The sequence below is a fragment of the Vigna umbellata genome, chromosome 4 (assembly GCF_029865625.1).
Source record: "Vigna umbellata cultivar VRB3 chromosome 4, Vumbellata_1.0, whole genome shotgun sequence".
NCBI lineage: Eukaryota > Viridiplantae > Streptophyta > Magnoliopsida > Fabales > Fabaceae > Vigna > Vigna umbellata.
The window spans coordinates 73,606,110-73,630,244 of NC_142168.1; the positions used below are offsets into that span (position 1 = coordinate 73,606,110).

General features: G+C 31.9%; 2 protein-coding genes and 1 pseudogene across 2 annotated transcripts; 1 reads left to right on the forward strand and 2 right to left on the reverse strand.

Annotated features, from left to right (window-relative positions):
* Positions 1–2,148: 2,148 nt before the first annotated feature.
* On the reverse strand, positions 2,149–5,630 carry LOC148201236 (uncharacterized; annotated as a pseudogene).
* A 5,897-nt stretch (positions 5,631–11,527) lies between these two features.
* On the forward strand, positions 11,528–16,365 carry LOC148201237 (protein TRANSPARENT TESTA 16-like). The gene is made up of 7 exons (XM_088114659.1): positions 11,528–11,764; positions 12,870–12,939; positions 13,174–13,338; positions 14,491–14,532; positions 14,661–14,702; positions 15,021–15,231; positions 16,116–16,365. The coding sequence occupies exons 1-6, from the start codon at positions 11,577–11,579 to the stop codon at positions 15,204–15,206; spliced, it is 693 nt and encodes a 230-aa protein (XP_087970785.1). The 5' UTR covers positions 11,528–11,576; the 3' UTR covers positions 15,207–15,231; positions 16,116–16,365.
* Positions 16,366–18,401: 2,036 nt separating this feature from the next.
* On the reverse strand, positions 18,402–19,528 carry LOC148201238 (uncharacterized). Its single transcript, XM_088114464.1, has one exon. It carries the CDS (start codon positions 19,526–19,528, stop codon positions 18,557–18,559), a length of 972 nt encoding a protein of 323 aa, XP_087970590.1. The 3' UTR covers positions 18,402–18,556.
* Positions 19,529–24,135: the final 4,607 nt, after the last annotated feature.

The following is a 24,135-nucleotide window of genomic DNA, read 5'->3' on the forward strand; positions in this document are numbered from 1 at the left end:
CTTTATCAAAGAGCTCCTTTATTAGTGATAAAAAATCACATAGTTGCTTACTTGAGAAAAACATTTTCTATTGACGAATATAATATTTGTATATTGTATTTTAGTTTATTACATGAACATAAACCATGTTCTCTATTAAGCTTTTGAGAATGAAAAAAAAAACTAAATAGAGTTTTGCACTATACAACATAGTCTCTCTCTCCTTGAATTGTTTTATATACTTCTGTTTTGGGTTGTTGAGGACCTTCGACTCTTTTAAATGTCGTTGCATCTATTAAATATATTTTATGCAGCATTAAATGTTATTTTCATTTTTACTTAACATCCAAATAGTTGAATTTAGACAATATGTCTTTCTTAAAATTTGTATATTGTCATACTAAGTAAATAATCTTTCCAAAATTAACAATGAAACAAGTATTACCATAATTAACTATTCTTCTACTAAGGTTCAAATAATAGAATTTGTATTTTTTAGACTTCTTAGGACAGTCAGTGAAGAAAATCTTCTTATCATGTACATTATAGACTTTTACTTCTATACATGGAACAAAAAAGGACTAAGATTGACATTTTTTAATTCAACAACTTTAACATATGAAACTTCTCAATTATGTATGTTAGTGCAGATACATAAGTGTATTAATCAGATTAACTTGTTTAGTTCCCATCAATATCAAATTGAGAATGTTAGGTAGGCCAACATGTGCTTCTGATGAATGTTTCACTATAGAGCTTTTCACACACACATTGACTCTTACACTTCTTAAACATATGTTGAACATGAGGAAGGAAAGTGACCTGACACCTATTCTTGACCAAATACTTTCTATATACTATCATCCTAAAGTAGCATTCTCTTCGGTTCTCAGGCTCAGAGATGACAACTTGGAATCAGAATACAACCAACAACACACATGATTCAAATAATCAAATAAAGTTGTCTCCATCCCCAGTTTCACCAATTAAATGAACCTGAACCTGATAAAGAGTTGAAGATTAGGAAATGAATCAGGAAGCTGGAGTTTGAGTTCCCTCCTGTGGATTGAAGAGACTCCCACCAGCTTGAAGTCTCGTACAAATTAGATTCAAAAGACACCCTTCAAAATACATGCTTTAATATCAGTGTTGCATCCACATGTCCATGGCAACATTTGGCACTGGCAAGTGGCAAACTCAATTCAGTAAACAAAATACACAATGCAATACAAAACAATATTACACCATTCCTCACTACCACAATGCACCCGGGTTTACCAAATCATGCCAACCAATTTGATCCTTGATGGAACTAGCAAGATCGGAGTAGGATCCGTACTTTCAACTCAACATACAAGTAATGGGATAAGTATATTAATCAAACAAAAAAGTAGCAAAACATATTCACTCAACAAATAAATACATCATTAATATCTATTCCTGTGCTATCTGATACTTCACATTTTAGACACATCAAATGTACAAGACTAAAGCTGAAACTAGAAAGGAGCAAATAATATTCACCAGACCGAGAAATAACCATAAAGCAGAACAATAACAAGATAGGCTACACGCATCTTATCTCTTGATACATAGGCTAGAATGAATTTGCGCTTTCTTCCCTCTCTAACCTGCAGAAGTGGTTTAAAACTATCATAAAACATAGATATGCTTGACTGCTGAAAGCTTCTGAATTGTGAAGGATACTGAAATAAAGTTTTCAGGGAAATTGGAACACTACACCACAAAAGCTTAATAAAACTTACATGTTTCACAAAAATTATGCATTGTTTGCTATTTGATCACCTCACTCCTTTAATACTTGTGAACCATGGAAATATAATTTTGTCAATGAACTTAATTAATACTCATTGTCTGAATAGTCTTCATAAAGCAATCAACTATGACAGTATAGTTTTGACATTTGATACTTTTGAACCATGGCAATTTAGAAAGAAATCACCGCAAGAAAAAATAATAATAATGACGAAAAGGTGGAGATGAAAAGAATGTTAAGTGGTCAATTTGTGCCTTCAAAGGCTTAGGAATTGATTGTCAGATGAGTGAAACAGATGCATGGTAAATGAATATAACACCACAGCCAGTATATTGCTACCGATCTGAAGTCAAATTCCATTTTCCAAAACATAAGAAAAGCCAAATCATACATACATTGAAATGGAACATTATATTTTACTCAAAATATAAAATCATCATGAATTTGATTGTATTCTATGTAACAAAATTTTGGTGAAGCTACAAATAAATAAACTCACAATGAAAAATTGTTCCTAACGGTACAGTACATGAAGTATGAGTTACACATATTCCACAACTAGATATTCTCGTAACAGCTAAGGAGACAACTGTAATGAGATGCCTCAGACTTTTCGAGCCAGTGTCCTCTGCTTGGTTCCATGCTGCACAACCTTTTCCTCCACAGGAAGGCCCTTGCGACGCCTGACGGCATCAATTAACTTTCTTGCGGTGTTTGGAAGAACACTAGAACCATCTCCAAACTCTTCAATTTCCTCTTCTGTTTTAGGTACAAAGAAAGGATCCTCAGAAAGTGCTTCCCAGTGGCTAAGGACAAGAAGTGCACTTGCAGCACCAGAAGTCCACCTTCTAAGCTCATCCGCAAAACCAAAGCTCTCAGAAACAGGAACATATGCATGGACAGTGAAGAAAGGGGAACCTTCTTGCATCTCTTCCTTCAAAATTCGGGCCCTTCTCCGGGAAAGTACAGCATACATAGGACCCAAATATTCAGTAGGTGTATTCAATTCACAGAAGTACATTGCTTCTACAAGCCGTGGCTTATTCTGAAGCACAGCTGCTCTACATGCATCTTTGACAGTTGCTATTACCTGCCCTGCAAAGATGCCATACTGCTCAGATTGCTGGGGCGTTTCAGATTCATCACCATGCCCTGAAAATGGAGATATGCGAGCCTCAACAACAAATGCCAAACCCCACATAGGTTCCTCGCACAAGGGTCCGGCTGAAGTGGCCAGCTGGAACCCAGATATCACACTACTCTCAAGATGTTCAGCGTCCATGTATAGAGCTTGGTTTGCAGTTGAAGGCCTCTCGGCAACAGAGTCACTGGTACTAGAATCGGCCACAAAACCCAACCTCTCTGATACATGAGAACAACCACGTATTAAGACAGAGTTATCGGTACTCTCTGCTTTGCTATCAGGAGTGAATAGTAGGTTAGGACCAATCTGCCTTGGTCCAAGTGCCCATATCCTCCTCAAAACCTTTAGCCACTTCAGTTTACATTTCTCTGCATGGTCCTTGTCATCTTCATTCCTGCTCAAAATATCACCCTCCACTGCATCCAATATGCGTTTTCTTAGCACTTCAACTGGGTTTTCATTTTCAAGAATACTTGGTCTCTGGGTTTCCAAACTTTTTAATGTATGCCCAGAGTTTACTCCAATGATATCTGCAAGTAAATCAGAGCTTTCATCGAGCACCTTTGTCAGAGAAGGTAGAAGTTTCATCACCTGCACCCGAACAACACATCTTCCATTGGGTGTTGTTTTTTCAACATAATCTGATCTCCTGCTAAGAACTTTCAAATTTTCCATCACGTTCAATACCTCTCCCTCGATGGTTTCTTTGTAGGACACAAGAGGTGGAGAAACCTCCAAGCTTACCTTGGCAAACCTATCCTTCAAATCCTTTACACACCTCTCAAGATGAACTTCTCCAGCAGCAGCAAGAACATGCTCTCCCCTAGAAGACACTGTGACCTCAACAAACGGATCTGCTCGATTGAGAAGCCTCAAGCCCCTGAGCAACGCACCCACATCAGCAGGGTCGGACGGCTCAATCGCTACTCTCAAAGTCGGGGCAACTTGGAATGCCATACTCGAAAAAGGCCAACAATTCCTAGTGGAAGAAAGAGTAGCACTCTTCAATATATGCTGCCCAAGACCTCCAATGGCAACAATATTTCCTGCCTTGGCAGATGTCACAACTTTCAACCCTTGACCCATCATCAAATACAACGATTTCAACTCAGCCTCCTGTATATGCTTCTGCATCGATTCTCCTTTCAACGGATCATACAATGGAGAAAGCACAAAAACTCTCTGCCCCGCATACAAAACCCCACTAAAAATCCTAGCAAAAGCCAGAAAACACTCATCGGAATCACCCTCCCCTTCGTCACCATAGCCATTGCCAACCTCCCCCCTCTGTCCGGGCACCATCTTAACCGGCAAAGCAAACATCTTCGACACGAAAGCCACACAAGGAACCTCATCCCCACAGTCACACCCTTCCACTGCCTTCCTCACCATCTCCGCCTCCTCCACCACGCGCTCCTCCACCACATCCCCAACAACCTCCCTTTTCGGAATCAACCTCGATATCCGAAACGCCTGTGCCGCAACCGGGTCCGGCAGACACCTAACCACCATCGACAAAACCGCGTCCGACAGCGGAAGCCACCGGCTCATAACAGCCTGCAGCACGACCTTCACATCCTTATTCTGCAGCTCGCGCGGTGGCACCGACAAACTAAACGATCTAATAACCTTCTCCACCAGCCCCTTGTCCCCTTCCAACGCCCCCTGATAAACCTGCCACAAGGGTTCCAACACAAACTGAACAAACATAGGTTTCTTATTAGCACCAGCACCTTTCTTCCCCACAATCATCTTCGTCTTAGGGTTAAAATACCTAGGTCCCCACAACGCTCTCAACAACGCATTCACACTTGCACCAAGCTTGGACGCGTATATCTCCGCAAACTCACGAATCCCAAATCCCCAACCGTCTAAGGCGCAAGCGAATATAACATTCCCCTTCTGCGGCTGAAAAACGTCCTCGTTATCGTCGTAATCCTCTAGAGTCTCACCAGTGCTGCCGGTGGTTCCGGTGCCGGCGAGTAGAGAATCGACGTCCGAGAGGTATTTTTCTGATTTGTAAGCGCTGACTATTCCGTTGACCTCGTGCACGATTCGCAATAGGCGCGTGTAAGCTTCGGAGGGAGTGAGTTTGAGTTCGGTGATCAAGCGATCGAGCTTGTTGAGAACAAGGCATGGGGTGAGGCGCTCGATCCAGCACTGGCGGAGGACGGCGTGTGTCTGGATGTGGACGCCCTCCACGGCGTCGACCAGGAGGAGCGCACCGTCGCTGAGGCGAGCCGCCGTGGAGACCTCGCTGCAGAAGTCGATGTGACCAGGGGAGTCGATGAGGTTCACCGCGTTGCCGCGGTAGCGTAGGAGGATGGAGGAGCTCTTCATGGTGATGGCGCGCCGCTGCTCCTCGTCAAGGTAGTCCATGAAGCGGACGCGCCCGGCGAGCTTCGGGTGAACGACGCCGCCGCCCGCAGCCGCAATTAGGTGGTCGGCGAGGGTGGTCTTGCCATGGTCGACGTGGGCGAGGATGCAGATGTTGCGGATTCGATCGCGGTCGCAATTGCCATCGGAACTTCCCTCCTCCATTTTCGAATCTGAGAAGCACTTCAAGAAAAAAAAAAAAAAACTGGTAAAAGGACGCAGAAGTTAGAAACAGCGGCTTCGGTATAACGCGCGTTTGCCGTAAAACGACGTCAATCCAAACATGCCGCCAATATCTGATAAACCCTAAAAAGCAATTTCAAGACAAAGAAGAAGGACTACATATCTTTATTCAAACATAAACTATTATATCTTCATACAACAGATTATCAAACTGGATTTTGTGCTTATTTTTTCGGTTATATAAATTAGATTTAATTATGGTTTTAATAATTTAAATTCGAAAATATTTTTATCTAATTTTGGGGACTTAAAATAGTTTTAAGTTAGGATAGGGAATCTCTTATATTTATAATTATACAAAATTAATAATTAATAATAATATTTGATTGTTGATTTTAATAGCACATTAAAGACAAGACTATGGCATAAATGTTCTATAATCAAAAAGTTGATTTTGAGAGAAAATATCTCATTTATTATGATTACAAATTATAATAAAAAACACAAAAAGATTTTTATTCTAATTTTTTTACTCTAATATGGCATGCATGTCTTTCCTATATTGTTCAATGCCTTGTCCAAGGATAAAGATAACACTACAGGGACAACCAGAGTCCTTTTTATACTTATTTTTAATTATAAATCAAAACTTATTATAAATTATGAAATAGAATATAATTAAAATTATAATAGTTTTAAGTAAAAGTAAGTAGCATAAAAATATCTGAAGTACTTTTATATAAAAAAACTAATTAAATAAATGATATAAAAATAATATTATATTAATTCAAATACTAAATTATTTTTCAAGAAATTAAATAAAAAATAAATAAAAAAATACTTCTAATTCAAAAAATAGTAATATTTTTTGTCAAATAAATAAAATTAATAAAAAATATATAAGAACAATAATATAGTAATTTAAATGTTTAGCAAATCAACCATAATCTATTCTATAATATTAAAGAAAAAAAATTATCAAATATATACATATAAATATATATATATATATAATTTTTAGTCTTTTTTTTCTTTCTGTATCTATATATAATGTATAATGTATTGATTATGAGCAAAATTAGTAGATAGTTTTTCTGAACATAGTTTTCTCTGTACCAAAAAATTACAATCAATTTTAATATACTTGAGCTTTTAATCAAATATTGAAGTAGACGTAATATGAGATAGCAATATAATTATTATTAATACATTAAAATATATATATATATATATTTTGTAGAGATTATAAAAACTATACAAATACATTATTTAAGATGATTAGGGTGAATTGTCTAAAAACTAACAGTACTGAGAGTTTTAATTTCTTAAAAAAATTTATGAATTTCACAAATTATAATACATTTTAGATGATTGTGAGGTTAAACTTTTCACTTTCCTGCTTTCATTTCATTTTCAACTTTCTTTCTTGTTGGTTTCTTTTAACATTTTCAGTTTTCCTTCTCATCTCTTCCTTTTAATGTTTTCAAATTTCCTTCTTGTTTAATGGCTTCATCAAACCTAAACGTAAGGAGCTTAGTAGATCTCATAACGTAGCTCAGCCCCATTTATCACGAAGGTGGTGAGGTGTTTAGGATCAACGTTGGACTAGATGAGGAAGTTGTAGACCTACAAGGCGACTATGAGATGGTTCTGCTCTATGCTGAAGATGTCGATGTTTCCTCAAGAGGAGAGAAGGTTTTATGGATGATAGAGGTTATGAGGGGCATGTACTAGTACCAAAGGTCAAGGCACTTGGTGAAGATGCATACTCAGGTACAATCAAATTTGAATGTACCTGCTTGACGAAGAGGAAACAACCTTTATAACGAAAGGGGCCAACTTTTACTACAAGGTCATGCCTTTCAGTTTGAAGAATGCTAGGACAACGTACCAACGCTTTATGGGCAAGATGTTTACTGACCTCATGGGAAATATAATGGAGGTCTACATGAGTGATATGGTCGTCAAATTTGCCACCGCAATCAACCATTTGACACACCACAAGCTGTCTTAGACAAGGTATGCCACCATAGCATGAGGCTAAACTCGGAAAAATGTTTCTTTGGTGTAGGAGACGATAAGTTTCTAAGTTTCACGAGGGATTGGGGCTAGCCTAGACAAATGCAAAGTTATTCTTAGCATGAGAAGCCTAGCTAATCTGAAAGAGGTCTAGAGTTTAAAAGACAGACTTGTCTCTCTAGCTTGCTTCTTACCATGCCTAACACAAAAAACGAAACCCTTTTTAGGATCTTAAAAGGAGTTTAGACCTACAGTTGTCCTAATTATGATCTTTTCAACCTGACGACTACGCTACTACTTTTATAACTTCAACATTTGTGTTCGCATAAACTATCACATCAAGCATATTCTACAGAAACCCAAGCTAGCAGTGCGCATGACAACATGGTCATAGAGCTTTCCTAGTTTTGGCTAACCTACCAAAATAGGGACCAATGAAATCATAATTCCTCCAGATTTTCTAACTTAGCTCCAAACTAAAGGGAAACAACTCGTGTGGTGGTCCCTCAACATCGACGGTCTCTTTAACAATAAAGGTAGTGACATAAACATCATCTTGGAGGACCCGATGACCCTATCCTAAAATAGGTCATCTATTCTAACTTTAACGACTTCAACAATCAGGTTAAGTATGAAAACACAAGAAAACACTAGAAAAGGGGGGAAGGGTGGTGAGAGTGTTGAATAATGTTTTAAAAACTTTTCGCAAAATAATGTTTAATGACTTTTGTAAAGGTTAGACAGTCTGCAATAGATGTTAGACTCTTGTATGTTTAAAAGAGCGTTTAGAAAAATGTTTAAGGCAAAGCAATAACACACATATTTTTATACTGATTTGCTCCAACCTGAGCTACGTCTAGTTCTCCCTTAAAACCTCCTAAGGGGTTCCACTAATCTTTAACAAAGATTACACGAGTTTCACTACTCTTGGTTTACAATGAGTATCAACTACTCCTGATTACAACACTATTCAACTCACTACATATAAAAGTAAAATCTCATCTTGGCTCCCCAGATAATCCAATATGCATGCCCTAAGTAGGTCTTTTAATGACTAAGTTGTTATCTTATATTGACCATTTGTCTAAAAAAGATAAGCATAATTGAGTCTTTTGTGTGCTTATTGCAGAGCATTCTTACCTTTTCACTTGTCCACATGTGTCTATTCGGTCCTTATAGGGTTGATTACCTGCAAAAGCACTCTGATGCTCAAGTTATGTGGAATTTAAGAAGATAATAAATGTTGCTCTAATTTAACTCTATAAACTACCTAGGTTGCCTTATTTATAGTGTTTCTTGTGGGCTTTTACCTTATCATGAGCCTGTATTTGGCCTAATTGTTGTTGGCCTAACTTACCCTTTTCCTAACCTTGGATTAATACCTTAATCTTGTTTAATTATCTTAGTAATTGCTTTATCTTTTATGCATGAGAATTTATGATGGTGCTAAGAGTTTGAGGCTTCGAATCCAAATATTGTCATGTGTACCATAATGAAAACATTCCTAATCTCGCACTTTTCTTGACCAAATAATCAAAGACTACTCAACTTAGTCGATCATTTTCAGTGTGCGTAAAGAATTGACCAATTTGAACGTGTACATAAAATTTGTTAGAATTTAGAAGTTAACATAAGATATCTGTACCACATAATAATAAAAAAGTATATCATGCAATCTCATTTTTGATATATAATTAGGTCATACTTTTAAAAAAAATGACACTTTTCATCAACTGATCCACTATAACTAAAACAAAATTATGTTCTTCACAAAATGGAGACCGTAACAAAGTTCATAACCACATTATTATATCATTTTCATTTCCATTATGACACTTCCAACGATAGCAACAAATCACTTTTTCTCCAATATTCCACCTTAGTTTTCTTATAAATGAAATATAGTTCTACATTATATCTCTCTTCAAATTAGCCTACAAAACACGATTCTTTAAATTTTGATACACCTTTTGTGTTTGGATGCAAAAAACAGGTTCAAACAGTTTATTCTAAAAATAAAGAGATTGGAAGAAATTGTAAACACTTCTAGAAAAAAGAGAAACAGTTTTACAAACTAAATTAACTTATATAAACAAATTAAAATAAAAGTTTTAAAAACCATGTGAAAATTTCTTTCAAGTCAAATTGTACGTACAAAAAGTTTAGTTCACGTTAAAAAGTAAGAACATTTTCCTTTATTTTATTCTTTCTCTCCAATATTTGAAGAACATGGTTGACATAAAAAGGAAGTAACACCTTTACTCTTTCTTTTCAACTCATTTGAAAAAGAAAAATGTGAACAGAGAGAGAAAAGGAGCATTTTGAGTACTAATGGGTGATGTATTTTGGATTCTTCTTCAAATGAAACTAAACTCACCTCTCGTCTGCACAAAATGAATAACGTTATATGTCTACATCCAGACCAGCTAGATGACTGTTCAATAATTATTTTATTTATTAAATTAGAGTATATTAAATATCTGAATATTGCTAAAAGTTTAAATTAAGTTAAACATGATCTGTTTTCCTCGATACAATACTAGTTAATTCGAGTTTCTAATTTGAAAGATTTACGATATAATACTTTTCTTGTTTATTACATTGGTTCTAGTTGATATAAGATTTCTAATCTATTTTTTGAGGAATATATATCTCAAATGTGAAACTAGACTATAATAGATGGTTAGACAATAATTTAATAATAGGTGAAATAATATATTCAATAAACAACGTTAGAATACATTTTAACATGGTTCTTATACATGAAATTAAACCAAGAAAAGCGGAGAAGGGTAATTATTGGATAAATATATACAGTTGTGCTGTAATAATAATGCTTTTCTAACATCTAAACAGTTGCATATACATAACAATAATTTGATAAACAAGGCACAACATATATATTAACCATTGAAAGAGTGATGCAGAAAAAAAAACATTTATATATATACAGATATAGATGCACATATTCTGAAAATTATTTTGATTTTCAAAGGTGGTTGGTGTCTTGTGGGCACAGAGTAAGAGGCTCTTAATACTGGCACATGTGGCAATGAAGGTTGTGCACAGAAATTGTGATTCTTTGTCTTTTCTAATTTAGTCTTCAACCATTTATAGAAACCTTAATATTCTCACTTTTTTCCTATTGTGGCAAACTTCAGACTTCACTTTAGACCCAGGAATGATAGTGGTTTAGTTTGCAACAACTCCTTCTGTCCACACTCATGAAATGACACCACAAACCCTAATCTTTTGAGAGTATTACCACAAGACCCTTCAAAAGAACACTCCATTATTCATCTTCTGCTTGGACCTGCTTCATGCAATTTAAGAAATAAATTTAGATGAATGAGGTATGCCTCTAAAATCTCATGTGCACCAGCAAAATTTTCATACACACCACAGAAATTCAAACTTATGTTCTTAGCAAGAAGATTGATGAACACTTGTTAGTAAAAGTTGCATGTGAGTATATGTACGCACATATGTGTGCCTTATAGCTACTACACATTCATTATATCACCAACACAAAATGACAATACTACCCTTGCCTCTCCTCTGCATTATCCTGTCATATGCAAAATTGCATTGTGGCAGTTTGGACATCCATGGTTGGCTCTCAGAAATTTCCTTCACATTTGGTAGTATATATTAATAGCAAGCTAGTGTCATATTTCTCAAGCTCTAATTCCACAAGTAAAGAAAGCTTTCAGAGGTACGAAGTTGTTGATTTCAACACTTCTTCTACTTCATCTCTTTCTCACCTTATCAGCTTTTTCTTTAATGCCCCCTATCTTTTACTTTACAAGTAGCCCTTATAAAGAATTTTCTGCATTTTTCAATCATACAGCTGCTCACAGTATATTTATGCAGTCTAAATTACTAACTTGTTATTATAAGTAATACAGTCATCGCTTTTTTTTCTGTCAAAATCCATGCTTGTTTGCTGTTGAAATTAGAAGGTAGAAGAACTCAAAGGGTTGGTTTACATAGACATATATATAAATTTTCTTTAACTTGTTTCTTTATGTGGTAATGTGTGTAGGGATTCAAGGAGAAACTAAGGGTAGAAGGAAATTGAGGTAGGGTTTCTGAGACATGGGACGTGGAAAGATTGAGATAAAGAGGATCGAGAACACCACCACAAGGCAAGTTACCTTTTCCAAAAGAAGAGGTGGCCTCATCAAGAAGACAAAGGAGCTTTCTGTGCTCTGTGATGCACAGATCGGGATCATCATCTTCTCCAGCACTGGGAAGATGTGGCAATGGTGCACTGAACCCTTCAGGTGCATGCCTACTACACCTTCATTTCCTTTTCTCTCAGATCCCTTGCTTTTGAACTTTGTTCAACTTCTGAAGTAGGACAAGGGTTTGTATAATTTTGTACAAGTATGCATTTTTTATGAATGGCTTCCATTTGTGTTGGTTTTTAGCATTTTTCTGACTAAGTGATTCTTTTTCGCTACTAAACTCTTGATTCCATTTCTGAAGTATAATAAGGGTAAATTTGTGACTTGTTTCTACACACAGCTTTCAGTTGTTATATTCTTCCAAAATGACTTCCATTTCTGCTCTAGTTTTTAGCATTAATTCTGTTGATTTGTTTTCTTCTTAATTGCTTCTAAAACTTTCATTCTGTCCCTAAAGTAAAATAAGGATTTCTAGATATTTGTATCTATATATATGTAACAGTTTTCTTGTGTTAGTTCTTCCAAAATGGCTTCCGTATCTGTGGTAGTTTTCATCATCTTGTTGATTAATTTCTCTCTTCAAATGTATACTAATTCTGTGGTGTGTTAAGTGGCTCCTTGTGTTGTGTCTGTGTGTCATGTGAAAGGAGGTTTTAGGTCGATATCATCTTAATTTCATTCTCGAAAGTAAGGTTGACCCACTTGAGTGCCTTGGACTTGGAGTGCAGTTTCATGTCTGACATAGTGATTATAGATCTGATCAGTTCATGCAATGATGTGTTTTCTCAGTGTGGCATGTGCTGGGTTATAGATTTCGTTTTCAACCACAATATACTTGTGATCTTCTACATTAAACTCTCTCATCAAACCCTAACTTTTCATGTCTGAACTATGCATTCATTTTTCTGGCTAAAAACCTACCATATTAATCAAACTCGTCTCTTTTTCCTGCATCCATGTTCAATGTTACTCATCTTCAACTTACCAGCTAGTAGTTTACATTATTCTAGATATTAATAATTAAAACTGTCATATCAAACTCAGAGTTAACTAAAACTGTTTGATAATTTATAGTTTCTCACCTAAGTAGTCGAAAGTACCATATTGACATTTTGCTGATTTTATTTTCTGTAAAATATGAAGCTTGATTCATCATGGATTTATTTTATGACTGTATTAAACATGAAAACTCCGTGATCAGGATGGAGCAGATCATAGAAAAGTACCAGAGAGCAACAGGAGCTCGCATTGCAGAATGTGACCATCCCCGTGTATGAGGCTCAAGTGTTAAATTTTCGTTCATATTCTGATAAAATCAAAGAAAAAAAAAAGTGATTTTGTTCTTTGTATTATGAATCAAAGAAAAGTTTCTATACATTTGCAAATAGGGTAAATTTTGGTACATAAAGCTAAACTCACATGTGTTTATTTAAAGTTTGAAAAGTAAATTTTTTGAATATACAAGAATAAAGGTGAATAATTGCTTAAAATATTATACTTTGCAGGAAGAATTTATCCATGACATGGCAATGCTGAGGCAAGAAACTCTCCGTCTTGAACTGGGAATTCAAAGGTATCTTGGAGAAGACATTGGTTGTTTGCAATTCGAAGATTTGACTAAACTTGAAGAAGAATTGGAGAATTCTGTGACAAAGGTTCGAAATCGTCAGGTATGTATGACTGTTCTGATACTTATTTAACTTAATTTCTTGTCTATTACATTTTCAACAGGTGTTAAAAATTTGAGGTAATAAGATTTTTGTGACTAAAAAGATGCATTTAATGGAATATGTTTAGTGCTTGTTACTATTTTAATATCAGTTGAGTATATGTTTTCTGCTGTTAAACCGTGTTACTTTTAATTGAGGTCTATAACAGTTCTTCAAAGATGAGATCTTACCCTTAATTCGTTACAGTGAAAATGTTTGATGAAAATTATGAAAAGTATGCGATGTGTGTCAAATTAGACAAAATTACCTGATTCATTAAAAAATCAAACTAGTTGTTTAGTTTTCTTGGTCATCAAAATTATTTCAAATGTCAGAACATGTTATTTCTGCGGAGTGTGTCAATAATTAAAGTGGCTAAGGTGTTCAAGGTCATGTAGATTAATTAGAGTCATGTTTTCTATGTGTAACTTCTTACACATTATTATACTCTCTTTTTTTTTATGTTACTCATTGATTTTAATAAAATTACACAGGTTTTATAAATTCCATGTTTCAAAATGAAGTTTTTTCACATATATATAGACAAATCCGAAAAATATATTACTACAATGGACAAATTTAAAAAAATTTACTGAGAATAGAAAAGTGCTCCATACAATTTCATATAAAAAAAAGTCGTGCAACCCAAAACTTTGAAAAGTGAAAATATGCTACGTACCAACTACTTTTAATCATTGTAGTGTATTATAAAATACTTGTAATTGATTATTAATGCAATTGTAATAGATTAAAATCAATTACAGAGAACTTGTGAATAACACTATTAAAATCTACTGATAAATAGTAATCGATTACATGATTAAAAGTCGTTGGACTTTCACTTTTCAAATTAAGTATAGCAAATATCATATTCAAATACATTACTTTTTAGATTAATTGTGTGAGAATTACATGACTTATTTATTTTTATAATTTTTTTTAAATTTAACAATTCTAGTAATATATGTTTCGAATTTGTCCTCAAAATGCACTTTAAGCAAAAAAGTTAAAACAATTGAAACATGAAGAAGAGTTCTTTGTAATATAGCCATTCACTTTTTCATGGTTCCATCTTTGTCACCAATTGCCTGACATTACTATATATCCATGCAGAATGAACTCTTACAACAACAAATGGAGAATCTGAGAAGGAAGGTAATCAATGGCCCTCTTTCACATCCATCATCTATACATTATACAAACCCTACCCATTAATTTTCTGTAGACACAAAACAACATTATCATTCATATTTATTAACTCTACCTTCTTAATTATAATTCAGGAAAGGATCTTGGAAGAGGAAAACAATAATTTGTCCAATTGGGTAAGAACATATGCTTACAAATCGAATATATATTATAAATGTTTGCAAAGAGAAAAATAAAAAAAATAATACATTTTTTCATAAAATAAATACATAAAGATAAAACTAAAAATTTTAAAAAGTTGCACAAAAAAAGTTTCTATAAATTAACATAAACATAATTAATTTTAACTTTGAGAAATCTCATCCCTATTTTTCTCTTGTTGACATGTTTACTGAAAAAGCTGTCCAAACTTACTTTTATCTGACATGATTAAGAAACTAGTAATATTACTGTAATGTTTGTGTGTTGTTAACAAAAAAGTTGGGAAGATTCAGGAACACAGAGCAGTGTTGGAGTTTGAGAAGGCTACATTGGAAGCAAGCAAACCAATGCATATGATGGATCAGTTTCCATTCTTTGAAGAACAATCTGCTGGTAGCATCCTTCAACTTGCTTCTCCTGTGCTTCCACACTTTCACCCTTATCTTCAGCTTGCACAACCCAATATCAAGCCTCAGTGAAGGTCAAAAAGCGTAGCAATATATGGTATATATATATCTCTCTCTTTATGTTCTTATTTTATCAGTTACAAAGAATAGATATATATATATCAGAAAATATTTGAAGTGTTTCTTGCTAGGATACTCCTTAAGGCTTCTTCCTGATAATCTACATTCTGAAAAGACTTTCTTTTCCTTCTTTTGTGTGTTAAAGAGTCTACTGTTTATGACAACAAATGTCTAATCTCAACCTGCGTAAACATGTTTATGTATTTTGTCTACAGAACACTAAAAAGATATGCTTGCTTGCATATGTATTTTGTTGTTATAACAGCTTCAAAACATGAGAGTTAGGTTTTTCTAGCTGAGTAAGTTTATAGAAAGTATATGAACTTTTGGAGTGTTTGTTTATAGTTTTTACATAACTATTTTGGAAAATGTGAGTTTCAGAGTGTAACATTCTCATGGTTAGTATAAGACATAAGAAAAATATTCTCATGAATACAATTTATTTTTATGAATCTACATCACTCGTGTTTTCTTATCTTTACCGATTGAAAGAGTAAGAATCTTGTAGTTGTATTGTAACTGTGTTAATGGAAGCTTTTTCTTCTCATCTTTACCTTATTCTATCTATTTTTTTTTTATCTTTTAAAGATATTTTAGTTTTGAATTGAAATAAATTGAAGAATATTCTTAAGAAATGATAATGTTATACCAAAATTAATCTGAATCAATTCTCAATCACAGTGTTTTCAGAAATATCATTCCTCCATGCATATATATGGTTTAATCCACACAAATGAAGTTCAATTAATATGAATAATTTTTTTAATTTCTGCTTTTTCTTCTTCTTTTCTTTCTTAGTATAGATTACATTAGTTATAGATGCCGAAGAATATGATATGTGTGGCTTGTGATGAATTGCAGAGTAATGAAAGATGGAGTAATTTCTTGAGGGAAGGAAGAAGCTAATTAATGGTATCCTTGTAATAATAGATAGATTTCAAGCCTCTTTCATCAGGAATTATCATGGCTTGGAAATAACTTGTTACCTTTTTTTTTTTAATTAATTAAGTGTGTAGATCAAATTTAATTTTAGTTGTTCTGAGGGTATGTGTTTATGGTACAACAGAGATACTAGATAGAAATGTATGGAAGAAAGTGCTTTTTTTAGAGCTCCTAATATAATATAAGAAATGTTAAAAAACATAGAAACTATTCAAACAATAAAAAAAAAACTAAAACAAACTTAATGTTATGATTCATATATATTACTTTATTATTTAATATTTCATAAAGAGTAGGAAAATCAGCAAGAAAGAATTTTTAATTAATTAATATTTTTATAGTTTTATTGAATTTATATTTTGAAATACCTTTATGTTGGTTATTGATACTATGATTTAAAATATATTATTTTATCATTTAATACTTAACATATAGAAAATCATTAAAAAAAATTAATGAATGTCAAGTACTTTTTATTGATGTTTTGATACGTTAATTAAAGTGTTTCTTTTCAATGTACATTCAGATATTTAACTTAATATTTGTACACTACATAAGGTATTTAAGTGGTATGATACAAATTTGAAATATGATTATTAATTAATTTTAATTGAAATATATATATATATATATATATATATATAATAATAAAATATATATTAAAATAGTTAATTTATTTATATTAAAAATAATTAATATTAAAATAATTAAGTCTCATATTTATTATATACGTCTTCCTATATATATTATACATATTATACGTCAAATCGATTAGTAAGTTTGTGAATGTCTTCATTTTATTAAATAATAATTATATTAAAAAAATAAAAATAAGATTATTTTTCTAAATTATGTAGATTAATATTATAATTTATATAAATTAATATTTTAAATCATTATATTTAAAAGTAAAATTAATTTCATTAATGTGATTTAAATTTTAAATATACACTTGTATTAATTTAATTTTTTTAAAGAGTAAAAAAAACTTATTATGTTAATTATAACGATCATTATATAAATTTTCAATTATTTTATATTGTTTGAATTACTTTTAACATTTTCTTATAAGATTTACAATAATTAAAAGGTTTTATAAGATTCATATTTTAATTAACGTTTTTGCATTGGCACAAAAATATACTTATAGAAGGAAATATATTATTTTATTTTGGCTTCCTAACCTAACTCATGCATCCTTCTTACCCTATACATGATGTTGTACTAATAACCTATACCTTTTCCAATTAAAAGTAGAACATAATTAATTTGAATATTACAATATGTAAAAGAAAAAAAAAACTTTTTAAGGTAAAAACAAGTTGTTGCAAGTCATTTTCCTTCTTTACTTTCTATGTCTATAAAAGTTAGAAAATTATCATGGTTAAAAGTCATGTCTTGATGCAAAGACAGCATTTACTATAAGTTATTTACTAATCATCCATCAATAAGATTCTCATATCCAAAATAGAATTTTACCTCTTTTGTTATGTAGATATTAATATGACCCTTATCAATTGAGCTATACCTTAGTATATAATACGCATTCATTAAACTGAATTTGAAGAAATCCGAGATAATTTTAAATTTGGTTGGATTATTTGAATCAATAAAATTAAATAATTATGATTAAATGTAATGGATATCTAATTTATCTCAAATTTATGTTTTAATATTGATAATTTATTTTTGGTATTATATTTTTTATTAAAATTTAATAATAAATTATATAAAATCATAACTCATTATAATGATCATTACTAAAATTATACATGTTATTTTTTAGTTTAAGATTCATCATAGTTATTTCATTGCAATTTGAATAACCTGATTGAGTTAACTTATAACTTGAAAAATTTATATTTAATTAACTCGATAAATTAGATGATCCAATATAGATTTTGGAATATTAAATTCATGTTATACTAAATTAGTGAAATTGGATTCGAATTCAATCTAATTTTACCGCGTCTAATTGGACCAACTTTTATTGGATTAGAGCAAGTGAAGGAATCTATTTATTTATTTTTATTTCAATCATACTATAAATTAAACTTTGAATTAAAAATTGGACCAACTTTTATTGGATTAGAGCTAGTGAAGTAATTTATTTATTTATTTTCATTTCAATCATACTATAAATTAAACTTTGAAATAAGAAAAAAATAAGGATTGAATTTTAAGATCTAACTTGAGGGTGTGAAATGTACAAGAAAAAAGAACTAAATGAAGAAAAAGAAAGGACTCGATTTGCACATGATTGCAAGAGCATCTTATGCAACATCATGTAATTTACAACAAAGCTAAACTATTGATTGGCTTCCCAAAATCCATTTGGTTTTTCACAATTGCTTTTGTCTTCATATTGTTTCCAATGATGATGACATCAATCTAAATTTTTCTGCTAAACAAGCCATTGAGTAAATTTGATTGCATGCCTCTTTGACGACATGAAGGAAAATCAAAAGAAATATGCCTCCAAAAGCAGCAACTCTCAACACTACTCTTTCTGGTGGTGAGTTCAGTGTTAGGTAAACACAATCCACAGTGATCAAGATCCAGCAAAACCTTTCCATCAACTCTTTGATGAACAGCAATTTTGCTGCATAATTTTCTGCTGAGATTTTGCATACAATCCTCAAACACAACACCCCCACAACAAAAAAAGTGGTCATTGACCAACCCCTGTACCTCACCAGTTTCCCTCCCACAACCAAGGTCTCTTTCCTGCACACACAAGATGCACACTCACCTGAAAATGTTGAGGACACAAGTGCATCAAAACCTGTGTAATAAGGCAGCACAACAGAATCAAGATACAAGCTTGCATGCAAAATTCCAGACACTGTTGATGCCACAAAGAAAGTGTACTTGAAGTCCTTATCAGCTGCACTGTCAAAGGACAATGCAGAAATGAGAACCATCAGAAGAATTGCAGGACCAAGGCAAGAGAGTGGGAATACTGTGTTGATTTGAGGACCCTTTGCAAAGGCCAGGATTATAATCGGAAGGGACACTGGCCCAGATGGCAAAAGGAATCTTTTTGACTGACTCAAAAAGATTCTCCCTCTTCCAGAACTCATGTCCATTATCACTGTGACAAGAGTCACAATGTAAGAGGCTGCTGTGAAGAGAAGCACCAAGATATCAACAAGAAGAGGGTAGTTTGAAGGGTGTGTTTTGTCACAGAAATAGTGGTAAGGGCAGTTGACAGTGTCCAAGGTTTCCTCCACTTGCCAACTGATGCACTTGAAGAATGTGGCATGAAGTTGTTCTTGGTCCCATCCAGGCTGGAATGTTGGGTATGCTGGGAGCCAGAGCAACATGTTCATTATATGGTTCTGTTGGTAAATTAAAATCTGATCTTATAAATAAGAACCTTGTGGATAATTCTTTTGGTTGGTTGGGATACTCAACTTCAAGGTGAAGTGGATGAAGAAAGACCAACTAATCAAAATTCCATCTTGCAGTGAATAATGAATTTGGTAGAGCATTAAAACAACCCTGTGGCCTCATTTATTCACTTTCATTTTGCAATTTCCTCTGTCAATTGCCTTTCAGAGAGGAATTCAGTTCCTATCTGATGCATACCAAGTGTTTTTGTGAGGGTGTTGTTGAATTTTTAAGTGAAGAAATTGGTGTTAAGATTAAAGCAACGTGACTCCAAAGGGAAAGTGATTTTGTTTGGTGAGTGATGAACATTTTGTTGATTGCATGATGTGCTGCCAAACTGATGGTATCTGCTATGTACAAACAAAAACTGGTATACCAACAGCATTATGCAGAAGTTGTACCTGGTGATTATGTTCATGTTTCTTTGTTAGTTGTGTGAAACGCATTAAAGTTAATGATGAAATTTAGTATTTTTACTTATCTTAGAATAATGCACTTTGGTACCTAATCGGTTCCGAAGATCATTGCCAGAAGAATCCCATGTCAATTAATGCTTTCACCTTCTCTTTAAGACAAGGTTAACTTGTCCTTTTCATTGCAAAAGTTAAATTAGAAAGATCTTCACCAATAGAAGAAAGAGTTTAATAATGCACTTATGCAACTTTTGTACACTCAAGTAAATCATTTTTCATCACCTTAAGGGCTTGTTTGGTTTTGAGAAGGGAATGTAGATTAGTAGACTAGCTCATACTACTTTTATTGTACTCCAATGTGATGTTTTAAAAAGAGTATTTTTACTCTAAATTTGTCTTTATCTCTTTTTTATTGACATACATCTTTAATATACTTTCTTCTCTTATCTAAACATACTAAATATTAATAAGTAATTTAATAATATATAACACGATAAGTGTAACAAACTTTAAATTTTATTATAATAAATTTTAAATAAATATGAAAATATGTTAAAAAATAAAATTAATTTAATTTTACAAAATTAGTTTATGAAATAAAATTATATGTCTAATTATGTTATGTAATTTTTTATTTTATTTTTAGTTAACATGAAATATCTTAAGTAAAGTAGTGTAAAATATGATATTATTTTTGTTCACAGGAAAATTGAGATATTTGAATATTTTTATTTGCATGAATTATACCTCACAGTGATACTTGAGCAATTCTTTAGGTGACGGGCTTAAACTCAATATTATCTTATAATTTATACTGATTGAGCAATAGACTTCAAAGGTTGCACCACAAGTTGAACCTCAAGCTAAACTTGTTGGAACTGGACTTTAAGCCTAACTCAACCCCACAAAATCAGCTTGTAGGGTGAGGTTTGCACCCACTTATAAATTATGAATTGGTCTTATCTTTAGTCGACGGAAGACTTCCAACAAAGCTAGTGGTTGCATTATAAGCTCCACCACAGGCTTCACCATTCGCTCTGCCAAACACTTCAGCATAAGTTGAACCTCAGGTTGGATCAATGGCTACACCACAAACTCCGCCATAGACTCTAACAAACTTTACCATAGGGTGCACTATAGGCTCTATCACACGTTACACCATTTAAATAGATTTTGTCACAAGAACCGAATCTTGAGAAGTAATAGTGTCACTCTTAGATTGATAATGTTGTTTTATTTTTGTACCAAATGTTTTCTTGCACCAAAATTAGCTTTGACATCTTGTTGTAATATTCTACAATTAGATAAATCATTACCAATCATTTTACAATTTGAACAAAATAGAGACAATTTCTCACACTTCACACCAACAACAAACGTAGAGATATTTCCACCAAAATTTTGTTAGGTAATTCAAATAACAAATCAACATCAACTAAAAAAAAATCCACGAGACTTATTCATGGTGTAATCATCCAAAAATAAAAATATGACAATTTCAATGTGTAATACAAAAAATTGCTTTGGATTACAAATATTATAAAAAAGAAATATATTATACGAACTCAACATTAAGTTTGACAAACTCTTCTTTAAAAATATAGATGTTATTACAAGGCATATATTTATTCTTCTTATGACCGTAATTAGGATATCTAGTTTTCCAACATGGAATATTTCTATAAAACTTAGGTCTTTTTCTCAACTAACTTTATGCCTAAGACTTCGTCACATTGTAAATTTAGTCACACTCATCAATATAATTTATTTATTATATCTCCTATAATTTTAACATAAAGTTTATACATACAAATAAATATGCACATTTCTTATTTATATTATAAATTTTACATTTTTCAATCAGTTTTCAGCAAAAGATTCATTTTCGGCTACCTTTTCGTCAACGACGATCAAGAAAAGAACATTTTGTTATTTATTCCTTTCACATATGCAAAGAGAAGAGAAAGAATAGATGTGCTAATATTTTTAGTATATCACTTCAGAATTTTACTTTGTAGAAGCATATATTGTAAGTCATGAATTATATATTTTGTTTGGCTATTTTTTTATATAGTTTTTATGATGTGATGCAAATAAAGAATAAATATTAATAACTTCATTACAATTGTTTATTAGCCTCTTTTCCTTTAAGGGGTCAAAATATTAATATTAATTTTAACTGTACAACTCTACACATTTTCCTAAAGAATAAAATTCACTTATGGTATTTTTTTAACGGATAGAATGGTGCACTTTTAATCTTTTGATAAAATTAAAACTAATGTTATTGAGGAAAGATTCTGATAGCTAATCATTTATGCTACATGTCTAAAGTTATAAATTTTGACATGTAGGGAATAATTTAGTTAATATTATAAATGGAAAATGGAAAAGCGATATCTAATAAAACATTCCATTCGACGATTTTTACAACATTTTATATTTATTTCTCTCTACCATCATCATACCATATAATAATCTTGAGTGACATAATAATTTGTACAAATTATTATATGAATGTTTATTTACAAATAACATTTCTCTACAAAAATAATATTCTCACTTTCACTTAATTTTTGAGAAAAATATGTTTTAAAATCTCTTATCAAGCATAAAAGGACGATTTTTTCCATTCATACTAATTAAATTGACGAGTTGAATTGTATTCATTATGTAAAAACGTATATTTACGTTTACGTTTATTCTTATTTCAATATTTGTAAATACTTTTGTTTCAAAAATTAAAAATAAAAATAAACAACACATGATATTATAAATACTTTTTTTTTCTCTTTTGTAATTCAAGAAATTTTTAAGTGTGTAAGTATTTGATATGTTTAAGTTGATGTATAATGAGCCATAGTACATTATATCTCTTTCTTTTAAATTATGAATAAAGTTGTCTTTGTTGTTAGATTTATGTTTAATTCATTTTCATAAAATTGGTCAACAGAAAATATGAAGTCTATACTCTTATAATTTTATTTTATTTAGAATGGATAATGTTTTAACATAATGAGAATTTATTAGTTTAATATTAAAACATTTTAGTAGAGAAAGTTTTATAAATGATTTTTATTATTTTAAAATATATTATTTTTTAGAATGTTTTTAGTGTTTCCTCTTTTCTTTTTTTTATTTATTTAACTCTTTGTTTATCTTTTTTAAGATTTGAGATTGTATGAGTGATCTTCATGACAAGTTCTTTAGATTCAATCTATCAATCAGGATTCTTATGACTGTGTGAGAGACTAATCTTATATGTGATGGTTCAGTAAAACAATGTATTAGCACCACAAGTGTATGGATTCGCAAATGCACATATTTAGATGAATTCAGTCTAGATGAATTTTTTGATGCATGTTATCTATTGTGATATTCTTTGTGAATAAGTTATATATTTATAAAATTATTGTACATTATGTTTATTTTGTAAATTGGTTATTCTCTTATTTTTGTTGCATTTTGTTGTGTGTTTGGACTTTTCTTTTTCAATGATCACCCATATCGATGTGTGTAAAGAAAAATACAGGTGTTAAGACACCTATAGAGGATGAGGAGGTAGTTGTATAAACTATTAAGATATATAAATCTTCTTCTGTATAGTTTTGAAATTGAACCATAACTGAGTAGTTTGAGATGTATACATGATATAGTATTGTAGTCTTATCATTTGGATGACTATATTAATATACAATACATTATAAATTGTCTATTGTTTTATTAAAATAGATTTTAGATGTTTTTAATACTTTATTAAAAAAATAATATTTTTCTTATTTTTCTTTAATAATTAAACAAAATACTAAAGAAGTAAGTGTATGAAAATAGAAAATTAGATTCTAAAGGGATACAGAGAGAGTCATGTCTATCTCTTTTTTCTAATAATGTTTGGACAATTTGTAAAGTTATTGGGTAACAGGCATTCCAAAAGAGTGGTTTTGTGATTGAGAGTGGAAGAAATAAACGAAAGTGAGTTAAGCATGAGAAGCTAATTCTGATTGATAGTAATAAAAATAATAAAAGTAAAATGAGATGCTGAGCACTTTATTCCAGTGATTCAGAAGCAGCATAAAATCACATCACAGTTATATAAAAGGGAAAAAGAATCAATAGCATTCAAACATTTACCC

What these genes read in the sequence shown, in the direction of transcription:
- LOC148201238 (XM_088114464.1), bottom strand. Translation starts at nt 19,528, where the DNA reads ATGAACATGTTGCTCTGGCTCCCAGCATACCCAACATTCCAGCCTGGA.
- LOC148201237 (XM_088114659.1), top strand. Translation starts at nt 11,577, where the DNA reads ATGGGACGTGGAAAGATTGAGATAAAGAGGATCGAGAACACCACCACA. An exon ending in CAAAGGTTCGAAATCGTCAG is followed by an intron (nt 13,339 to 14,490) that starts GTATGTATGACT and finishes ATATCCATGCAG; the next exon opens with AATGAACTCTTACAACAACA. An exon ending in TGGAGAATCTGAGAAGGAAG is followed by an intron (nt 14,533 to 14,660) that starts GTAATCAATGGC and finishes ATTATAATTCAG; the next exon opens with GAAAGGATCTTGGAAGAGGA.